A 24,313-nucleotide genomic window follows, 5' to 3' on the forward strand; every position below is an offset into this window, starting at 1 on the left:
GGTCACCCTAACCTCTCCATCACTCAAGAATTGATATGTCACTCAAATGTCTGAAACTATGATCTTTTAACATTTTGGACAGACAGCTTGACTGGTGAGTAGAAGCATACAACCACACAACGATCATTTTGGTTTAAAATCACATCCTGTTTTGTTTCCTGTTTTATTTTGTAGTTTCCTGCCTCTTGTGTCCCTGGTTTAGCTTCACTTCCTGCCCTGTCGTGCCGTGCCTGTGATTGTCTACTGTGTCCCTGATTGTTTCCACCTGTGTCCAATCTCCTGCACCTTTACACTGTTTTTAAACCATGTGTGTCTCTTGCCTCAACTTGGTCTATTGAATGTATTTTGTTTGTCGCCTGATCCCCGGTTTGACCCGAGGCATTTTATTTATTTCAAAAGTTTTTGTTTGCGAGTCTGCGTTCGAGTCCTGCTTCCGCCGCCCTGTTGTGACATCCCCCGATGTATTCATCCTTTACACCTGTCCTCCAGTGGCTCCCAGCAGCTGCAGCTTCACACCAGTGGGGGGATTCCCCTCTGTTCCGCTGTGCCGGCCATTTCCCTTTTAAAACGTTTTTTCCGTTTTAAACTTGTCAGAATCGCACATTGTGCTTCTGTGGGAGTCACTTTTTTGTGTGTGTGAGAGGGGCTGTTAATCAGCTGTATAGCCTAGGGAAGGGAACAGCTCTCCTCACTGACCCATTTAAAGACAACATGGTGCAGAGAGTAGTGGAAGTAGGACAGTACTAAACTTAAAAGGCTTCGGCACACAGACAGCACACACCTGACACCTTCGGTACCAAAGAATAACCTGTTGACTTGTCTCCTTCAATAAGAAGGACCATTCCACCACCAGATAACACCACTACCATTGACTGCAGGCTGGACAGTAAGGCATCAGATTATGGAACATAACTGACAATTATACAGAAGAAAGGATTTTCTCGAAAAGATAAAAAGCTACTCAGAAACCGTTAAATTGTCATCTAAGTACTGAGCCGTCGATCAGCAAGACAACACATGTTTTAGTTGAAGCCCACAGAATTACTGCTGATGATGTAGGATTGTTTCCAAAGATAACAATCCGCCTCAATCTATTTATGGAGGATGTGCTCACCTGCACTGCTGAAACATTTAGCAGGACACGTTTTGGGACAGCGTGTTTCTATGCAAACCTCCCCAGCCTCTCCCCTGCTATTATGAAGAGGGAACAAACTCAACGCCCCCGGTCTCACCCACCGCCACTGCACGTCCACAGAGTAAGCCAGTATAGCAAGTCTTAGTTAATACTAAACGCCTAGTTTTGGGGAAATGGGAAAGTCCGATGTTGTTTGGCCATGCTTTAAATAATATTGTTTCATCAATTGGTGCATTTTAAAGAGCACAGACTTGGCAGCAGAACAATCAGAGGCAGACACTGTTACGAAGGACGCTCCCGCACCGCCTCCCTCTCGCCATCGGAGGGACCCCTCTTCCGAGTACTAACTGGTTTCGAACTCCATCTCCCATCATGCTTCACACCTGGGACTGATTCCACAACACCACTGATGACACACACACCTGCACCTCATTGACACACACACCTGCACCTCATTGACACACACACAAAAGCCACTGACACCCACACACTCACTGCGAAGTCTTGATTCTGCCCCGGCTGTCATTTCTGAGCGTTTTATCCTTGTCTTGATCCCTGTTTATTGACCCCGGACCGTACTGCTGATTGCTCTCTGCCTGCCCCGACCCCTGCCCGCTGACTATGATCCTGTCTGCTCTACGTTGCCCTGTCTGCTGTCATTGACTCTGCCTGTCTGATGCTCTAATAAAAACCTGCGAATGGATCCCTCCGAATCCGGCGTCTCCTTACAGAAGACTTTGCCACTCACAGATCCAGCAGGCCTCGTACACCTGTATTCGGAGCTCTCCGCTCAAGCCACCCAGCTGGCCCAGCACCACCATCAGCTACAGCGTCTGACCACCCTCACCGAGGAACTAGTGCACGCACTACACGGGCTACGGGTATCAGCAGACGCCACGCCACCGAATCCTCCTCCCAATGCCTCCCCAGCGACCGTAAACCATTCTATTAATCCTCGTCTGGCTCTTCCGGAAAAGTTTGATGGCACTGCTGTAAAATGTAGAGGCTTTCTTCACCAATGCACACTCTTCGTCGACCAACAACCCTCGATGTATCCAACGGATTCGAGTCGGATAGCTTTCATCAGCTCGCTACTCACCGGGAGGGCGTTGGAGTGGGCGACCGCCGTCTGGAGACCCGACGGATCCGCGTTCCCCACGTTCACCAACTTCCTGCTACAGTTCCGCAACGTGTTCGAACACCCCACTGAATGCGGGGATGCCGGGGAGCAGCTGCTCGAACTGACCCAGGGGAGGAGAACCGCAGCTGAGTATTCCTTATCTTCCCGCACACTCGCTGCGCAAACCAACTGGGTCGAGGACCCATTGAAGACCCTGTTTCGCAAAGGTTTATCTGCCGAACTACAATCGGAGCTGGCCTGTCGGGACGAGGGAAGAGGGTTGGACGAATACATTAACCTGGCCATTCAAATCGACAACTTGATTCGTTCACGGCGTCCTAACCGGTATCCACCCCGGCTCACACGGGAGACCTCCGCCACACCTGAACCCATGCAACTAGGCGTCACTCGCCTCACTCAGGAGGAACGTGAACGCCGCTTGCAGAAACATCTGTGTCTCTACTGCGGACAGACCGGACACCTGCGGGCCGCCTGCCCAGTACGTCCTCCTAACGATTCCCAATCGGTGAGTGCGATTCCCAAATCTAGCACACTAAATTCCTGCTTCATTCTACCCATTCGTTTGCTCGTTCGGGGCAAAGTTATCCCAACCACAGCGCTACTGGACTCTGGGGCCGCGGGGAATTTCATGTCACGTGAGTTTGCCACTAACCACCAGTTGAGGTTTAATTCTTGTGGTTCCTCCCTCACAGTGGAGGCGCTAGACGGCCGACCGCTAGGGGAGGGGAGAGTACAACACCTCACCGAAGAGATCAACATGCACGTCGGTGCACTACATTCGGAGAGGATCAAGTTCTACGTTATCCAGGCTCGCAACCACTCTGTGATTTTGGGCCTGCCCTGGCTACGCACCCATAACCCACACATCTCCTGGAGAGAGAATCAGATCACACAATGGGACACTTCATGTCACAACCACTGCCTAACCAGGGTACCCCGTGCACCCCATCACCCTCCAGAACCCGTCAACCCCGGGTCAACAGAACAGAATCTGCCACCCGAATACGCCGACCTCGTTGAGGCCTTCTGCAAGAGGAGGGCTGCTCAACTCCCCGAACATCGTCCAATCGACTGTGCCGTAGACCTACTGCCAGGCACCTCTCCCCCCAAGGGGAGAATATTCCCTCTGTCACAACCCGAGTCACAAGCGATGAGGAACTACATCGAGGAGGAATTAGCGAAGGGGTTTCTTCGACCATCAACGTCACCGGCAGCGGCCGGGTTTTTCTTCGTTAAGAAAAAGGATGGATCCCTTCGCCCCTGCATCGATTATCGTGGACTTAATGACATCACTGTCAAGTATCGATACCCTCTGCCTCTCGTCCCAGCCGCCCTAGAACAACTCCGTCAAGCCCGATACTACACCAAACTAGACCTACGCAACGCATACAACCTGATTCGCATCCGTGAGGGTGACGAGTGGAAGACGGCATTCTCCACCACTAGCGGGCACTACGGATACCTGGTCATGCCGTTCGGCCTAGCGAACAGCCCATCCGTGTTCCAGTCCTTCATGAATGACATCTTCCGTGACATGCTGGAGAAATGGGTCATCGTCTACATCAACGACATACTGGTCTACTCCACCTCCATGGAGGAACACATCCAACATGTCCGACTTGTCCTGGAAAGACTCATTCAACACCAGCTCTATGCCAAAGCAGAGAAATGCGAGTTCCACCAGACCAGAACTGCATTTTTGGGGTATATAATCAGTCAGGAGGGGGTGGCCATGGACGAGAGGAAGGTTACGGCAGTGGCGAACTGGCCAGTGCCCCACACGGTGAAGGAACTGCAACGATTCCTGGGGTTCGCGAATTTCTATCGAAAATTCATCCGAAACTTCAGCACAGTGGCTGCTCCCCTAACCACCCTGACCAAGCGCCACACGCACCGCATCAACTGGTCCCAGGAGGCACAACACGCCTTCGACGAGCTACGGTCACGGTTCACCTCAGCACCCCTCCTGCGACACCCCAACCCCGAGCTCCAATTCATAGTGGAGGTCGACGCCTCCAACACCGGAGTAGGGGCCATTCTCTCCCAGCGTCAAGGCACACCCGCCAGGATGTTCCCATGCGCCTACTTCTCTCGCAAACTAACCCCAGCCGAACGTAACTACGATGTGGGCAATCGTGAGTTACTGGCCATGAAACTGGCACTCGAGGAGTGGCGGCACTGGTTGGAGGGAGCGAACCAGCCATTCATCATTCTAACCGATCACAAGAATCTCGAATACCTTCGCTCCGCTAAACGTTTGGAACCCCGGCAAGCCAGATGGGCCCTCTTCTTCACGAGATTCCAGTTCACGGTAACCTATCGACCAGGCTCCAAGAATACGAAGGCCGGCGCCCTCTCTCGCCAGACCGAGGGAGTTCCACCCACTGCAAGGGATAACATTATCCCGGAAAGCTTGCTCGTGGCGCCGGTTCAATGGGACATCATCACGGAGATCGAGCAGCTGAACCTTCGTCAAGCACCTCCCCCCGAATGTCCCGCAAATCTCCTCTTTGTCCCCGAGACGCTACGTTCACGACTCCTCGATCAGGTGCACTCGACCCCAAGCTCCGGACACCCCGGTATCACCGCCACAATTCAGCTCCTCAAGAACCGCTTCTGGTGGCCCACTCTGACTCCTGACACCACCCGACACGTGCAGAACTGCGCAAACTGCGCCACCTCCAAAACCCCCAGACAATTACCAGCCGGCCTACTAACACCACTACCCATACCCCAACGACCCTGGTCCCACATTGCCATAGACTTCATCACCGACCTACCCGCATCGCAGGGACATACCACCATCCTCACCATCGTGGACCGATTCTCCAAGGCCTGCCGACTCGTCCCACTACCCAGACTTCCCACAGCACTAGCCACTGCGGAACTGCTCTGCAACCAGGTCTTCCGTTTCTACGGACTACCGGAGGACATAGTGTCAGACCGGGGACCCCAATTCACCTCCAGAGTATGGTCCGCCTTCTTCCAACGCCTCAACGTTAACGTCAGCCTCACCTCCGGTTACCACCCACAATCCAATGGGCAGACTGAGCGTCTGAACCAGGACGTTATCCGTTTCCTCCGCTCATACTGCCAGCGACAACAGACGGAGTGGAGCAGATATCTATTCTGGGCCGAATATGCCCAGAATTCGCTGGTCAAACCCGCCACGGGCATCACCCCGTTCCAATGCGTCTTGGGCTTTCAGCCACCGCTATTCCCGTGGTCAGGGGAGCCCACTAACCTACCATCCGTTACAGAGTGGTTGCAGAGAAGCGAGGAGACTTGGAACCAGGCCCACACTCACCTCCTCCACGCCGTTAGACGCCAGGAAGGTCAGGCCAACCGTCGCCGTCGTCCTGGTCCCCAGTACGTTCCCGGATAGTGGGTCTGGCTCTCCACCAAAGACCTCCGACTTCGACTCCCATGTCGCAAGCTCAGCCCCAGGTATGAGGGTCCATTTCAAATTAAGAAGCAAATTACCCCTGTATCCTTTCGATTAGACCTACCCGCCAACTACCGTATTTCCCCTACATTCCATGTCTCCCTGCTAAAACCTGCCGATGGCCCGAGAGGAGCGCGGGAGGAGAGATCCACGTCACAACCTCCCCCCGCCATCCTGGTCGACGGTGAGGAGGCTTACCGTGTGCATGAGCTGCTCGACTCCAGACGCCGGGGCAAGACCCTCCAATATCTGGTGGACTGGGAGGGGTTCGGTCCGGAGGAGCGATCCTGGGCCAACGCTAAGGACATCCTTGGCCCCACACTCACGGAGGAGTTTCATCGCGCACACCCGGAGAAGCCGGCCCCTCGTCCCCGCGGAAGACCTCGGCGCCGTGTATCTCTTCGCGTCAGGAGCCGCTCACAGGGGGGGGGCTCTGTTACGAAGGACGCTCCCGCACCGCCTCCCTCTCGCCATCGGAGGGACCCCTCTCCCGAGTACTAACTGGTTTCGAACTCCATCTCCCATCATGCTTCACACCTGGGACTGATTCCACAACACCACTGATGACACACACACCTGCACCTCATTGACACACACACCTGCACCTCATTGACACACACACAAAAGCCACTGACACCCACACACTCACTGCGAAGTCTTGATTCTGCCCCGGCTGTCATTTCTGAGCGTTTTCTCCTTGTCTTGATCCCTGTTTATTGACCCCGGACCGTACTGCTGATTGCTCTCTGCCTGCCCCGACCCCTGCCTGCCCGCTGACTACGATCCTGTCTGCTCTACGTTGCCCTGTCTGCTGTCATTGACTCTGCCTGTCTGATGCTCTAATAAAAACCTGCGAATGGATCCCTCCGAATCTGGCGTCTCCTTACAGACACTCTGCATGTTTTCTCGGTATTTAATTAACAACGAAACCAATACAAAACATAGCTCAGTCCCAAGCTCTATCACATAACTAGTCATTCTGCCGTGCCGCTAGCCGACTTACTGGTTTCTACTATATTCAATCCTGGAGAATTTATGGAGAAGCTGCACTGCTTCCCCTGAAGCCTCCTCTTCCTCACAGCCGGCTTGCCCCCTACATTCGTTTATCTGCCTGACAGCTATGATCAGCTTTCCAATCCCAATGGTCCCCTGAGCTAAGAGGTGGGGCCCTCCGGCTGAAATGTAGTCCTCTGTACCGCCCTCAGCACCTCACACTCAACTGGGAAGCCATTTACACAAATGGTTCTACTTGTACAGAAAAATCACTAAAATCATATAGGGGATAGGTATCTTTTAAAAGGTTTGATTTACTTTGCTGTCACAAAAAGTAGTTGCCATAGCAATGAATACAATATGCACATTGATAACAAATCAAACAAACAAACAAACGTCTTCGATTTACGCCACAAAAGAAGTGACACACGCAGTATTTCAGGCACAACAATGCCTCTGTGACACGCTGTTTTTGCGCTTGCGTCACAACAAATGAATTCATTCATGAGCCTTTGGTCTCATAACGACTCAAAATGAAACTTGTAGTTTCCGCCTGACTAAACTTAGCGAGAGAAACCCGGCGCCCTGTCTCAGTTTACGTCATCCGCAGGTATTTAAAGACCCGACTGTGACAAGTCAAGTCAGCACGCGATGGGCCGTGCAGATAAGCAGCACAACACTGAGCCCTCTAAGAGTTTGAAGACTGCATGCGAGATGTAGAGGTTTTGAAGAGGATACGTGTGGTTTGAGCCAAATTTAGGTAAACTTGTCAGTTCCAAGGTCTTTCAACACAGAGATATGTAAGCAGAGAAGTTTTGGGTCAATGAATGTATTAGTCAATGTTAGTCAAGATACATTCAAAGGTTCCTAACATCCCACCAAAATTGTTAAAGTTTGATATGTCTCATAGAGTTTGAAAAGAGGAAAAACTAAACAACACATGCAGGAAAAAGTTACTTGCCCTGCATGTACCTCAATGCATATTGTATGACTTCTTAAAAAAGTGGAATGAGTTTGGTGTACTGAATAAGTAAAGACCTCTGAAGGAGAGAGAGAGGAAGAGAGGCACAGAGATAGAGACAAATAATGAGGCAGAGAGAGAGAGCTGAAGAGGCTGAAATTGACAGAATTCCTGAAAAGATGTGAGAACAAGAGGATAAAAAACTCAATTCATGAAAAAGAGAGGCAGAAGAAAAATCGACAAATGTAACAGAGAGAGGGAGAAGGCCACATTGAAGTGGGAAGGCTATATTTACGCTGAAAGCGGGACGGTAACTAAAAAGTTGAGAGTTTGAATTCAACTTGAGAAAATCTGGATGATAGAAGAGGATGAAAAAGGAGGCAGAGAGGACAAGATGAAAGGAACAGATGGAGGAGAGGCGGGTGGAAAGAGGAGAGCGAGGGGAGGAGGGGACGCGAGCCGTTGTATTATTAATTGTGGTGAGACGTCCTGAAGTGCAGCAGCGAACCAGTCGTCCATTAGGAGCTCTGACGCTTCTGCTGCTGCCTTCCTCCTCTATTTTGGTTCGGATTTATTTCTAAATAGAGAAGCATGACTCACTCTATCCTTATTTACAACCTGTAACTCCTCTCTCCTTGTCACCTCTCCTCGTTTTAAGTGAGCGGCAGTAGTTTTGGACTGATTCGATATCTTCAAGGCCGATGCTGATATAGTTAGTCTTAGATCTTTGTACAATTTTCATTGGCATACATTTAGTTTTTCCCTATTTAAATTGCACTAGAAGCTGCTGAAATCATTGGAGAAAATAACTAAATTGGAGAGCAGGTAGACCACGCATCCAATCAACAGTCAAAGAGACGTTTGAGGCAACAAAATATGTATAATAGATGAAAGGAGATAAAAACAAGAAACTGTATTTACAGCTACAGCTGAAAATATTAAAAGAAATGGGAATTGTGAAATGTGACCTCTAATATTTTCTGTTTATACTGTTTTAAAATGCTGACCGGTGTAACCAACCATACAATGCTGACAAAGAGACACACTCCCACATTACCCATAGTGGGATATAATTGTGTGTGTACCACTATTTAGTGGCACTCCAATAAAATGCAATACTTTACAACCATGTTGAATATTTAATGACATTGATAACTTGCCTGATCAACAGTTGACTTCTAAATATTCCTGTTGTTGTGCAACAACCAGGGATGGGTACCCAAATGATCTTATCAATACTGCTATACTCATATTGATAATTCTGGTTCAGTTCTTTATCAATGATCTCATTGGTTCAGTTTAATGAGTCAAGAAGTGATGGATACTGTAACTTTTAACCTGTCACTTGTTCAATTGCAGTGGTGTTTGCTTGTGTGTGTTTGAGTGTCTGACAGTTGGAGGAGCTCAGCATCAAACACAGACATAGATGAGCTGTATCCTTCAGTGTGATAATCAATGAATTTACACCAAAAATATATTTTTTTTAAGTACTTAGAAGAATCAATGCTGTTGGAGCTTATCAGTACTCCAGTCTTTAATGATTTCACACCGATTTTTGGCACCCACCCCTCATACCAATGGCACTGCAGGATAGGTACGCTGGTGCACACACACATGCACACACACGCACGCACACACACACATGGGTGGCTAAATTGACTGGGGAGCCACAGTGAAGTATAACAACATTACACACAAAGACATGACATGAGCACAAACACAGCAATGCAGATTAAATGTCACAATCGCTAATCAGTTTCCTTCAGATGTGTAGACACACACACACACAAAGCCACACACACACACACTTCAGACACACATTTAGGTGGACTGGTTGCAGTAATCCTAATAATTGTTCCGACAGCACTGAGGACAGCTGTGGAAGCCTGAATGGCAGACTGGACAGAGAACTGGCCTCATTCACTCATTCAATAACACCAGCCACCTGTCTGTGTGTGTGTGTGTGTGTGTGTGTGTGTGTCATGCTGTTTCATCATCGTTCAAGCCTTCACGAGAAGGACGTTTCATCAGAGGCTGAGTAATTCTGTTTAATGTCTTTCTGTTGATTTTTACGTGAATATACACGACATGCTTCACGGTGTCTCAGACTCTCCCTGCGGCCTTTCAAGCTCCATCAAAGTAGACGGCACAAACACAAGGAATAATGATTACACTAAAGGAGAATACGTATTTGGAAAGGTGAGGGCCACTATGGGAGGCAGACTAATAGAGAAGCAGAGCGGACAGAGGGGACAGAATGAACCCAGTATCTTTATCTCTTCTTTTCCAGGATACACTGCAACCCCCCCCCCGCCTCTTTTCATATTTCATCTCTCCTGCCATTTCTATTTAAAATAAAACTCTGCTGAATTATTGATTAATCAAGCCTGCATTCATTTTTTAGTGAAGGCCCAATGTTGGATTGAGTCACAGGACATATTCTTGTGCATGGTGAGAAGAGGAGTGAAGTAGGCAACTCTATCCCTCAACCAAAAAAGTTTAGTTTGGCAGCAATCGTTAGTACAGCTGCATTTATTCAGGAATATGATGTCTTTCTTTGGCAATAAAGTGGATTCAGTGGGATGTTAGTGGGATGGATATGGTAAAGACTACTGAGTGACACATACAATCTACTGACGCAGACAAGCATTTCCTTATTGGGTCGCTACGGAGATGGAATATATATATATATATATAATATATACATAATGCTGTCATGGGCACATGCTCACAGGGACCATGTGACAAGATCTCAGCCAATACAATTCATCTGATGGGAAACATGGACCAAATGTTACAGCAACCCATTCTACAATTGTCAAGATAGAAAAAAAGTTCTCATGTTTGAATGTGATCTCCATTTTCTCCAGTCATTCTCATTTTTTGTACAATGACTAGAACTTAGTAGTAGTTAATTGCAGTTAACATTATTATTGTGTCATCATTTTCTCTCAAAAACAGTGAAAAAACATTTGTCTGCTTGTCATTGTATTCATTTTTTAACTTTCCGTCATCCTGTCCCTTCCTATCTTTCTTCTGTCTATTCTCTTTTTCAATTCACCTTGTCTGGAGGGCTCCAGGCCTTAATCCACAAAATACAACCACAAAGATTTACACACACTCTTTTCATTCTATGTCTTTGTATCTGAATATCTATATGTGACTGTCAATAGCTTTTACATTGTCACGGTCTAAATAACATTTGGAACATGAGCATACTTTATGTGTCCCATACATGGTAGTAGTACTTATACTATAACTTATATAAAGCCTTCTAGGGGCTGTATACAGGTTAATCTCAGTGTTACAGTGTTATCAACAACTGTATTCCCCGACGACCCCGAAGGCGTCACGCTGCCTCAAAGAAAGTAAACACGAGTCATTCTCGATCTGCTTGACTGACGGATTTACACGCATCTCTGCCTCTTCCTGTCTTGTCTTTCATCTGTTTACTCCTCCGGTTTTCTTCCCTCTCCACTCCGAGTCTCTACTTTTTTAACATCATCCCCTTCTTAACTGTAATTTTGAACTTAATACATACTTCCTGAAGTCTCTATTTTCACCTTTATTACTTCTGTTGCAACCTGTCTTTCTTCTGCCAGTGTCTGGATCAATAATGATGAGGCGAGAGGGTAGTTAACCTTTACACTCGCTTCATTGTGGCATGAGCAGAATCATTTTGGAGGAAAGAGAGACAGCATAACTGTGTTTAGTGATTTAACTTTTACCCAAACTTTAAGTCAAGCTTCTCTGATCCTTTGCCCTTAAATATTTATCTCTCTTCCCACCACCTCGACCTTATTTGCATAATGTCTTCTCATGTATTTGCATATTTTGCTCATTGTGTCCAGATTAATATTTTGGCCTTTTTATTTCGCTCTTCATCTTTTCTTCCTGCTCGTTCTTTCTTGTTTTGCTTCTAAAGACTAGGCTTCACTCATTTAATAGCTAATTTGTGCAGTTTAAGATGATATTCAAATACTAGTATTTTAATTGGATCTCTTTCCCTTTTCTTCCCTCACTCGCTCACTCAGTAAACTGCAAATGTGTGAACGTGGAATCTAGGCCTGTTTGTTAAAGGTTGTGGCCGTTTCACAGTCCTACTGTCAAAATAATCTTGCCAGGATTTAAAAACATGAAAACAATGTGGTTCAATTGACCAAGTATGTGAACGCTCAATGCATCTGTGGACAGTCCTTTTTTATATACACACATAAAACAGCACGTTGAACACAATATTCTTCTTGCTGGAATATATATATATATATATATATATATATATATATATATATATATATATATATATATATGTATGTATCTGTGTGTGAGAGACTTGCCACTTTAGAATGTGTGCACACTGCACTGCATGTGTGTGTAACACTCTTACCTCCACCAGATGTGGCGTGGGGTTGAAGCCACACAGGTTACACACTTGGCCGTTGCACTGAGTACAAGTGTTGTAGTTGGGCGGGTCGGAGCTGCCGATATTCAGCTCGGTTTTACAAAGAGGACAGTTCACTTTAGGCTTCACAGGCTCTGGAGCAGGCACCAGGGCCACCACAGGCTCCTGCTTCTGAGGTGCCTTTTGCAGATGAGTAGGTGTTTGCTGATATTGCTGTCCTTGCAGGCCTTTCGGATGATGCAAGGGTGACTGTTTTTGCGGCATTCCTTGTTGATGGGGCATGGGCTGCTGCTTCTGGCTTGGTGCATGGGGTCCACTGATTTGTGTATCCCCCATTTGGCTGGATGGATAAGGGCCTCCCATTTGACTCTGCACATGAGGACCCCCCATTTGGCTTGGTGGATAAGGGCCTCCCATTTGACTCTGCACATGAGGACCCCCCGTTTGGCTTGGTGGATAAGGGCCTCCCGTTTGACTCTGCACTTGAGGACCCCCCGTTTGGCTTGGTGGATAAGGGCCTCCTGTCTGGCTTGGTGCATGAAGACCCGCCTGTTGGCTTGGTGGATATGGGCCTCCCGTTTGGCTTGGTGGATAAGGGCCTCCCATTTGGCTCTGCACAGGTGGACCAGCCATTTTGTTCGCATTATGAGGGCCACCCATTTGGCTCGGCGCTTGAGGGCCACCCATTCTGCTCGAAGCTTGAGGGCCACCCATTTGAGTTGAACCATGAGGGCCCGCCATACTGAATGGTTTGGTGCCAGGGGCCGCTTGTTGTTGCTGCCTGTTGTCAGAAGCTGCATTACTGAACACCACATTGCCTCGTGCAGGGCTTGGTTGGGTGGAGGCAGTGGGTAAAGGGTCAACATTGATCAGGGTACTCGCCTGATTGAGCAACGAGGCCCCAAAGCCAAACAGCTTGGTCAAGCCATCTTGGGCAGGAGGAGGGGCCTGGCTCTGAGGTCTGTGGGCCGGCGAAGACCCAGCGCTTCTGGTCTGGTCATGGTGCCGCGCCATAGACTGGTGCATTGGAGATCCGCGGCCCAGATCGGGCTGGGACGGAGCCCTGGCCAAGCCGGGGAGGGGCACAGCGCCTGGGTGGGGAATCCGTGGACCCCCTGGCTGGTTGGGACCTCCTGTAGGGACACCAACAACTCCGGGAGCCCCGGTATCTCTCTGAGAGTATGGGTCGGACCGCATGCCCTGCTGAAGGGACCCTGTCTGAATCTGGGAGCCGCCAGAGCCTGAGTGTCTCTGCAAGCCTGGAGAGGTATGGGGCTGAGCCTGTGGCCCTGATTTAGACCCAGGGTACGACTGGGGCTGAGACTGGGGATACTGCTGGGACTGAGAGTATGGCTGGGCCTGGGAGTAGGGTTGGCTCTGGCTGTAAGGCTGAGACTGATGCTGCTGCTGATGTTGTGGATGCTGCTGTGGATGTTGCTGCTGTTGTTGCTGCTGTTGCTGTGGATGTTGCTGCTGCAGTTGGCGTTGGCTGGGCTGACTCTGTGCCAAAGGTTTGGACGGTGCCGCTGCTGTTGGCTGTATTGGCTGAGGTGTAGGCTGCTGAGGCTGAACGATGGGTTTGGCTTGGTGGGACGGAGAGTGAATCTGCTGTTGGCTCTTAGATCGAGGCGTGGTCATATCAATGCCAAGAGCTCTTTGCATCTGACAATTCAGACACAGCCACTCCTGGACCTGCAGACAGAGAACAAACAGGTTGCAAGTTATTATAACCTTCTCCAGAGTATAATCATTTTAGTTTGTATTACATAGATATCCCACATGAGCTTGTTCAAAGGGAAAACAAATACATTTTAGATGTATTCTGCATCATCATATATGTAACCGCCCAGATTTAGCGTGATGTATCAGGGATCTTTGAGACCTTACTGGAGTTAAAAATGAGAATATTTGGTTTTCATTACTCTCGACTGTTGAGGTTGAAGGAATTTTAAAAGACAGTATAGCTTTTAAAAATCTCTCTGATTAATTCGATCTTCCCTTTCAAAGCCGATAGCTATTGATTGCGAGAGGGCACCACTATCTCTTCATAACCACATGTACACTGTGTTCATTCAGCCAACTTCAAAGCTTTAGATAATAGAGAGTGCATTTGGATGGCTACACATAGAACATACCACGTTTGTTCCCGTTGAAAACAGAAATACAGAGAGAATAGTTCTAATCAACCAAAAATAGAATGAGAGTGAGGCAAATCAACCATAACTGCAGCGTGATTGCTGAACCGAAACCCCAAAAGCATCTTTCACAGTCACACAGATAAATCCACACGGATACACAGGTAAGCACGTAGAGCCATATAGCAATCACATGACAGACACATAAGGTCGAATAAATGAATAAGAAACATCCATCAGAATAAAAACATCACCCCTTCTTCTCCTCATCTCCACGTCTTCCTCCTTCCTTCTCCTCTTCCTCCAAATGAGAGCTGATACTCCCTTGTGTCCGAACCTTGCTTGGCTCTCTGATGTCTCCCGACTGCATAAAACACACAGCTCCTCTCTGAAACTGTGTCAACCGGCTGTCCTTCTGTCTGTCCTACTGTGGCTTTGCATCCAACACAACCTTCCAGCCGCCATGCACGGTGCTATTTTAGCTCCTCTGCAACCAGGGCAGAGCTGGTAAATCTGTGCACGTTTCTAGCATTTCTCCCATCCCCTTTCCTTCCCATAATGCAATGCGCAAACGTACTGTATCACCCCGCTCGATGTCCACTGAATCACCCCCTCCCCCCTCCCTGTTATTAAAGGACAAGTGGCTCCAATTTTTTGAGGGGAAGATGTGGAGAAGAAAATGTCTGCATCAGTCACGTACCCAAACTAAGCACTTCCTCCCACTGTGCCGGCTTTGCTGTCTGGCAGTTTCTAGCTTGGCAGCATTACTGATCCCATTCTGTTAACTCAGCGGCTGCAGCCAATGCTACAGCTTGACATCCTCCTTTCCTCCCTAACACATTCTCTTTGTAGCTGTCTTTCCCCTGCTCTCTGCTTCTCTCCTTCACATCCCCCTACACTTTCATATTTTGCTTCTTTTCCTTCTGCACCCCCATTTTTCTGTTCTCTCTCTCTCTGATCAGCTTAAAAATGTAGGTCTCGTTCCTTGAATAGCTGAAGCGAAAGGAGATTTGAAAGTATAATTTTGCTGTGCAGGCTCCTCCCACGTTGTGATGCCATAATTACATCTGATGAAGATAGCAAGAGGGAGATGAAGAGAGGTAGATAGGGAGAAAGAGAAGGGGAGGTGGGTTGGGCTGGTTTTAATGAGTCACAGTCTTTTCTTTTTCTTCACAAGCAGCAGAGCACTTGAAAGAATGAGGTATAAAGCGGGGGAAGGAGGGATGTGAAAGAGTAGAAAAGGGAGACGGAGCAAACTGTGGAGGGAGAGGAGTCAGCAGTTTCTTAATCCAGGCAGCTCGTCAGCTCCCATCGTGTCGGGCTTAATCAACAGCAGCACAGAATATCCACCTCTGCCTCACTGTGGTTAAACCCAGTTAATCCTCAACACACCTGTGTGAGTCTCGTTCCTAACATGGGAGGAAGAATCCCGTTCATTTAAAGATTCAGATTCAGGCAAAAACCCAGGACGGGAGTTCTACAAGAAAATGAGTGCAGATGAAAGAAGAACTTCTATTTGTTATAAATAGTTGGACTGTGATACTAAGCCCATATCAAGCAGCTGTAAGAGTGGAAGTTACACGGAGCACAGTTCATCGTGACTCTAATGTAATTTGTCATTAATTAGCCTTAAGACCCCAAGAGAAGAGCGGAGAGGCCAAAGGAAGAAAAACCGAGATCCAACCAAAGAATTAAAACATCATAGAGGAGGGAATCTATGAGGTCTCCCTTCCTTCCATCTCTCTGACCCTGATATTCACTGAGAGAAAAGCTAATAGGACGCAAAGTGGGTAACCTGGTAGTCTATGTGGTCACACATTTTCTATTTTGATTTAGAGCTCTATACACGTTCACTCCCTCAATGTAAACCATAATCACACACACACACACACCAACGCACACAAAAACTAACCTTTAAAAATAAGTCAGCGTTGTGTCATTGGATAAGGGAGAAAAGAAAGTTTGAGATATTCCTTGTGGCTGTGGTATGAAAATTGCGACATGGATACAAACACACACACACACACACACACACACACACTACGCGCTGAGACTCGCTGACCAGCTGTCATCATAAAATATTCACGTCACAGATCTCCAAACTACAGAACAAGTGGTAACGTCATGTCCCGGAGAAAACTTCCTACCTTTAACTTTACTTCACTCAACACAACAAAACAACTCTTGCATCAAATATGATGAGGTGAAACCCCATCAGAACCATCTGACAATGGCATTCGCCTTTAATATAACCACATCGTCGGAGTGGAAGTAGGGAACAACACCTGCTTCTGACTATTGCACGAGCCGTGATGTTTCATTTCACCACTTTGGAGAAACAATGGGAGGTCTATTACATAAATATGAGTATGACATGGTTACAGATGCCTTCATTACAACAAACTAAGGTTGAAATGACTTTCCTAGAGCTGCAATGGGCTCAGAGTGGATGGAAATGACAGGCGTGATGTGTGGCAACTGAAGTCTACCGCGGGCATTAGATTCAATGTTGGCCGTGGTGGTCTGAGCTGAGTAGCTCCCTTTCTCTGTCATGGGAACAGGCAAAGACTGTAGACACACACACACACACACACACACACACATATACATACATAGACCCATTTGTACTGTAGTGCATTGGACAGCCTCACATGCTCCTGCAGAATCCATATGCACGTCCACACAGGGACATGTGCACAGCTTTTAATGGACCTGTCCATCGACACGGTGTGTGCAGCCTTTCAGGCCAGAGTGGAGTGAAGGAGAGAAGAACAGGAGCAATTCAATGTAACAGGTAACAAAGTGCTATTCAAAAGGGAGAAAAGGAAAATATAAATGCAGGACAATGGAGAGATGAGAACAAGTACCAAACCACTAAATGAAAGAACATCTCGTAGAAATCACATTAATAAGTGGTCCCAAATGTCTTTAAGCTTGGGTACTTCCTGGTTTAAAGGTTACATATGAATTATTTCATCAGGGTAAATTATGCTTTCCTAACTCCTAAGTCACCTGATACTGAACAATCAGTATTTCCCTCATAGCTCGCAACAACAGATTGCTTCTAATGTGGAGGTATGTTGTTTCGTTTTGACTGGGTCAATCACCGGTACTTCAGTTGCCGTGGCAACAGAACATTTTTTCCCATTTGAAATTCTTTGAAGTTATTTCTGTAAGTGGTATAAGTAAAAGACACATTTATTGACGAAACGAGCATGAAGAGTTACCGCGTGATATTTCAAAATGTTGCAACAAATATTAAATTTACCATGACGAGGAATGCATTAAATTAAAAAGGTGGACAAGGTGGACCTACGGCATGTGCACCCTGCACAGGATGTGCAGGGTGCACATGCCGTAGGTTTCCCATTTATCTTGACTGTCAGTCATTGAGTGGAGGCTCTTGAACAGTTTGTCCGACCGCAACACAGCCATGCAGCAGACTAATGTACTGATCAATATTCCTCACAGAGAAGAGGACGTTCCAGGAAGTATTCCCATAAGGAAGCACTGAGATGCTAGAGCTAATTATGGAAACACTCAGGAACACACACGTTTTTATGCCTTCTTCTGAGGTTGATATGACGCATCCTGTAGCCCCCAAGCATACACATATACGTGCTTAGCCTTGCTGATGGCCTTTACTTGCACCCATGACATATTTCTTATTGCGTATTGAGTCAATCTTAGTCTTCAACATAACACTAGAGCACTAATTAGAGGCGACCCGATTGGATATTTTGCACTGCAAGGCTTATTTATGCATTAGACTTATAATAAAACATGAGCAAGGACTCTGCACTAAATTGGCTGGTTGCACACAAATGAGACTTAAGAACATCATCATAGCCTACATAAAAAAAAAAAATGCAAACCATTTTAAAGAAAAGAAAAATCGATAATTTCTGAATTCCATTTAGTTGCTTCATGTTAAGCGTCCTGGAATTGTTCATTGTGACAACACTTACTGTACTATAATTATGGTTAATACAGGTTCATCCATGCATTACTAATGGGGTAATGCACCTACAAGAAGATTGATGGTATCAAAATAAAGGAAGGACGTGTAAGTCATTGTTTGACAGATTGAGGACATTTTGAAGGATTAGATACTGAAGGTTTAACGATAACAAATGATAGCTTTAATAAAAGTGAAAAAAATGATATCGCTACGTAAGATTTGGAAAAATCAAGGTGTCATCACACTTAATCTTTTACTTCGTTGACATTGTTAATTTAGCTGTGTTCTGTTGCAAAGGAACTAGTCTCTCGGCCATTCTGCCCAAGTCCGACATTGATATGTGACTCAAGAGAAATCATTCAACATTTGTCAGCAGCAGGAAACTGATCCAAATCTGATTCCAGTTCCTGTCATTTTTCCCGTATATCTGTGTTCATGTGTTCACACCACAAAGGAAATAATAAGGACGGATGGTAACCATCTCGGATAAGTTTGTTAAACTCAGGCTGCAAAACTGGAGGAAAAATTGGCTAGCACATTTACTGATACACCTCAAACCCTTGAGTCCTGATGGTTTCTTAAGCCTTTAATGATTTACATCACCACCTCTAAAAGAACCGTATTGTTATATTTTCTGGCATATACTGTGTGAGCTGTGGCTGAGCCTCACAAGCTAAATGGGAAAAAAGGAAAGGAAGAAAATTATGCAGCGTTTGAATGAACCTCAAACGCATTCTTATCAATTAGGAATTTCACTTTCATTTCCTGTAACCCACTAACGCTTCCGTAGAAAAGGACCAGTGAACGAAAAGACGATTCTGAACCTCGAAATGTAACATCCAAAGTCATCGAGAAAGACTCCTGCTTCATTCGAGACCTAATAGCACCTCAGGTGACAGGTCATTCCCTGCTTTGTCCTGATGAATGGACTACACACACACACACACACACACACACGCGCACACACACAAAAAGGTCCATCTCAGCATGATTACCATCAGCAAGCTCCTGGCCAAGAGAAAGTAATAAAATACACTCGTCTCGCACTTCACACACACACACACACACGCCCGCACGCACAAACACACACACGCAGTCCAATATGTGTTTCCCAGTTCATAAATCCTGTTGTTATCATGCCATCTCAGTCTACTCTCAGTGGTGACAGTCTTGCAAATAAACACCCCCCCGTACCCATCCTCAGTGTACACACACACACACACACACACACACACACACGCACAGACCACCTGCGCTATTCATCCACTGCCTCCCGTCACTGAATAACGCCAACTGGTCGATTGTATTGACCACTATCACACTATAATGCACGTTTGTTAATTAAATTCTGCCTCAGCACTTTAAGTCCAGTCCAATATGTTAAGAAGAAATATGTGTGGGTGTTTGAGAGTGCACAACTTATGATTTAAAGCCTTGGTCTAAGGCTGTGCTGCTGCAGATCGATAGTTAGATAGTAGATTTGAGTCATACAGAAAAGAAATACCAGGAAGTAGTCTTGCCAGGATGGGTTAATGAAAAATATCTCATAAAGCATTTGGGAGCATTTCAAAAATAGATAATTGAATCAGGAGTAGGAAAAGCACAAAGAAAGAGAACAAAGGAGTGGTCACTACAGGCAGCCGTTGTATCTATGACATGAGAAATATTCATTATTGAGGGAGCACCTCTACTATTATCTTGACCTCTTTGCGCATTGACTGAATGCAACAGTTTTAAGAAAAGTAGAACGTTTTTCAGACTTTTCCCAGAGGGGACAAGTGACGTGCTAACAGTCTATTGATTAATTGATTTAACATTAATTTAATCTGCTTTTCACTTTTTGAGTGAACAACCTCACTGAGGTTATCCCACCAAAGGGTGGTCTGGAGGCTTCGAGACAGAGAGGGCAAGCAGACCCGTTTGCATGGGAGTGTGATGGCGTCGTATCACCTCCACCTCAAATCATCTTATCATGCAGGGACACATCCAGTCTGCCTCTAAAAACCCATTTATAGCCACTAGCTGCCTCTCCGTCAAGCCCCGCTCTCCTTCTGTCCTCTTGTCTTTTTATCTCCAACACATCACCATATCACACACCTCCCGCGTGTGCTCGTGTGATAGGGCTGCACATCCGTGGCGTCTGTGTACGTTCGACGGCGACGATCGGAAGACAAGAGCGTCCTGCCGAGAGAAACAAAGGCACCAGCCGTGTCAGCGACTGCCACAACACAGAATCACCTACCAACAGTGAGCGTTGTTTTTATCTGACGCCTGCCCACGACCGTCCCCTTACCATAACCACAAGGTAAGCGTGATGATAAAAGTCCCGGTTATGATCCTCCTAGGCCATATTCGAGTGGTTTGTAACTAAACTTGGCCAATCTTGACCACATCAAATGAAATAATGGATTCCAATAGTTAGAATTGTCGATGTTCATGTTGTTCTGAACAGAAAAGAGCAGTTACAAACAATTCCTATTTCATTGACCCTTGAGGACCTACAGACTGACACCATCAAGAGGGGAAACAAGGTTGGGTCATGGATGAATGATGAATATTTGTTTCGTTAACACTAAATCAAGCCACGCTCTGTGACGGGGCAGTTTGTCTCTGTGTCTCTCTTCTCATCTGCAGGTATCTGTGAGTGCCAGCATAAGACATCAATCATTTAGAGCAACTCATTATTAATTCCCATTCCTGAACTGCCGGGCTTGCAGCTGCACTTTCTCAGTAAGTGTGTGTGTGTGTGTGTGTTCACAAGGGCCCATGTGAGCTGACTATATTCCTATGTCTAGTTATACGTTTTGTTAATCGTGCTCATGTATTTGTATTTCTTTGTGTGTCCACGGGTACAACTGCAGATGTGTGTGTGTGTGTGTGTGTGTGTGTGTGTGTCCAGGTGTGAGCTCTGCTGCTGCTCTCCCCTCATGGTTAATGCATGTGGAGAGAGAATCCCCAATTCCTCCAGCTTTTTCCCCTCCTCCCTCCTCCATGCCAACCTACTTCCCTGAATAGACGCGATCCTCACTAGACATGCAGAAAGCTCCCATGCCTCGCCCCTCTTCTGCTGCACATCTCAGGAGATGGGTCAGAGAAGCAGGGACGGAGCGAGAAGGAAAGAGATTAGGTGAGAGGGAAAGGGCAAGAAGATAAAAGAGGAAGAATTAGGGTGAAGGGGTTGGAGGAGACACAAGGGCATTTGCAAAAAAGGGAAGATGAGAAGTGGGAGTCAAATGTACAATATAGGGGGGGGGGGATGCTCCTTTTAAAAAGACAGCAGGGAAAACCTCATCAGTCTGATAAAAATGTATATTATTTCAATTACTGAGGTTGGAATGACTGTTTCTTCACGTGTCACAACGAGCTACGGGAGTCTCGGTGAAAAGATGCTTATTCTACATTATGAGATAATCCTAAACTGTCCGTACAGTCACACACACACACTCACTGACACCATATATTCCATCTAGTGGGAAAGTGATACCATTACAACGATGGTTGAAGCTGATAAAAACGCCGTTTGGCAGATGCTTCTCTCCAATGAAAATACAACGATCGCAAATGGCATCTCAAAGAGCCCCAGTGGGAAGCGAATCAAACGCGTTTGCATTTGAGTTCCCAGGCCTTCTCCAAAGAGTCGCCAGGAATGCAAGAAAATGGAGCGGAGTTCAGTTTTCTATTTCATCAAATCCCCATTCACAGTTTTCACTGATATTCAGAGCAACAATATGGCAGCAAAACAACTAGTTGCGATCTGAAGGCACCGCGGAGCTGTCTGAGCAGAGAATGAAATGACTCTCTCTCGCTCTCTCTTTTCTGTGCTTTGAGTGTCCCCAGCTGATCGCAGCATCCGGATGGACAGCTTTGCTGGGGAAGGGTCGCGAAAGCCCGGTGCGTCCCATCCAGTACGCCCGTGCTGACGTATTTCAGCAATAAATGTTCCTGGTTCCTGATTCCAATAACAGGTGACCATTACATCACACCATTACCGTTGCATCTCAAGCATCTGAGGTGTCCCTGGAAAAAGGATAAGAAAATGAAAGCTAAATGAAAGGAATTCACCCATTATCACTGGGTGGTGGTCCACTAAGAACTAATTAGCACGGTATTTAGGTTGTGCATTCACAGTGTTTGTCGGGTGTTTGGACCCCCGGAAGGGGCCAATGGTTTTTGGACCGCAAAACCGGAGGAATAAACTGACTTTAAACCATACCAGTGGACTCTTATCTAATGTTTCACGTGCAGAGGTCAACCCCGGGAGGTAGAGACGCCCCAGTAGCTCCACAAAAGGTTGACTGGGCTCCTTTAACACTCGTGATGTTGCTGACATCACAGTCGCCGCCGAAACGTGCGCCGTCCGCCGTGACGTCCCCGGCATGCCCGCCGAGCTCCACACATGGAAACCGCATGGCAGCCAGCCAGCCAGTCGCTGGCGTCTCAGCGTGCCGTGGATACGCCGATCTTCCCCGTGGATCACTCGGCTTCCGTTGACGACGGTCGTGTTCTCGGTCGAGGTGTGAAAACGGTTAACAGTGGGGAAGTGTAAAGGTGTCAGGAAGAAGTGATTGGAAGATAAGCAAAAAAAAATACAGCGAGAGCTCAGAGTGATGCTGGCGAGGATAAAGGCGAGAAGAAAAAAAAGGAGATCAAGTTAAACAGGATTTTAAGAAGAAGAAGTAAAGTGTGACTGATTGGAAAAAAACAGGGCGGTAACACAGAGCTCGAGGTGTTATTGCTGCAAGTCAAACACGAACTGTCTCACAGAACGGTGTAAAGTTTATTTCTATACTGTATTCATGTTCTATTTCAGGCTGTGTCATTTCCTCAGAGAGGACGCCGCCGGACGCACACACACATGTGCTCCGTTGCTCATTATGCGAATGTGCCCAGCTGTTTCTCACACACACACACCGCCGAGCTGGCCGAGGTGCATCATGTCAGGAAATCCTTCAACATGGCCGCCAAAGCTTCCTTTGGGCACTAATGTTGAATTCATTTGGTGTATGGACCGTGAAAAAAACCGACAGGCCAGCGTGACCGCTCATTAAGATACATTAACATTCTCCTGATTTTAGTGCCCGGAGTCAGCCTACTCGTGGTTTAGCAACATTTAACTTAATTTGGTGCGAGCGGTACATGATGGAACTACCGAGACAAGTCTAAATGTCATACCAGCCAATACTGCATGATGAATTCACCGCTCTGAAGACAAGAGGGGTCGAGGTCACGGGGAGATGTGCCTCCACCATTTTGTATTTTGTATGCATTGTCAGCTTTTCACATTTCACAGTAAAAAAAAAAAAAATACAAAGAGCTGAACTGTCTTGGGTGGAACGACTTTGGCATGAGTTTTCTTTGTTGGCTTGTGAATTATTCAAATTACTTTTAACTAACTTACCAAAGGAATCTTTCTTTTATCTGTTCTCTGTTATAATAAAGATCAATGTGGTTTTATTTACTTCACAGCAAATGTGTGTCCATACAAAGCGTGTACTGTTCATACACTCTGTGCTGCTGCATCATTACGCATGTGAGAATATGTGTCACACATACAGCTTTCGCATTACTCTGTTCATATGCGGTATATATGTGCCTCAGTGTGTGTTTGTGTGTGTGTGTGTGTGTGTGTGTTCATCTCCACTGAGCTGTCAGTGCATCTGGAGGCTTTCAAATAGGATTTCTTCTGCTCGGCGGAGGTTTATGGCGCCGGGGCCTTTTGATTCGCCGCTCACTCTACGGATAGCAATGCTTGACAGGCTGCTTCCTCTAGCGCAGAGAACGAAAGACGTAGCGAGAGCAGATGGAGAAAGTGAGAGGCGGATATGAAGCACAACAAAGTGGATTAAAGGTAGAGAAGGAAGGAAGGAAGAAATGTGGACCTAAAACACCCAGAATGAGGGGAACAAGGGAAAGATGGAGAATGATGGACGGAATGTGTGCTCCCTTGTTACCACGGCGAAGACGGGAGAGACGGACATGTCTATCACCAAGGGCTGGACTGGGACAAAAAAAGGACCCTGGCATTTTTGCTCCGACCGGCCCACCTCAATCAGTCGGACACAACCACCAAACAGTACACTATTCCTTGCGGTCCCTGTAGATATGCACATCTACTGTTCCGTTCCCAAAAACCCATACAA

At 46.8% G+C, this 24,313-nt stretch overlaps 1 protein-coding gene across 5 annotated transcripts in view; it reads right to left on the minus strand.

Moving 5' to 3' along the window:
- Positions 1-24,313, minus strand: part of bsna (bassoon presynaptic cytomatrix protein a) — a 98,463-nt gene that overhangs the window by 50,476 nt on the left and 23,674 nt on the right. For 4 of the 5 annotated variants that reach the window (XM_037478475.2, XM_037478473.2, XM_037478471.2 and 1 more), the window contains exon 3: positions 12,063-13,769. In XM_037478475.2, the coding sequence (XP_037334372.2) occupies positions 12,063-13,769 (1,707 nt within the window). Of the gene's footprint in view, positions 1-12,062; positions 13,770-14,466; positions 14,786-24,313 lie in introns of those variants that run through there. The other variant, XM_037478476.2, reaches the window with a different exon arrangement.

Source organism: Pungitius pungitius, chromosome 1 (genome assembly GCF_949316345.1).
Source record: "Pungitius pungitius chromosome 1, fPunPun2.1, whole genome shotgun sequence".
Taxonomy (NCBI): domain Eukaryota; kingdom Metazoa; phylum Chordata; class Actinopteri; order Perciformes; family Gasterosteidae; genus Pungitius; species Pungitius pungitius.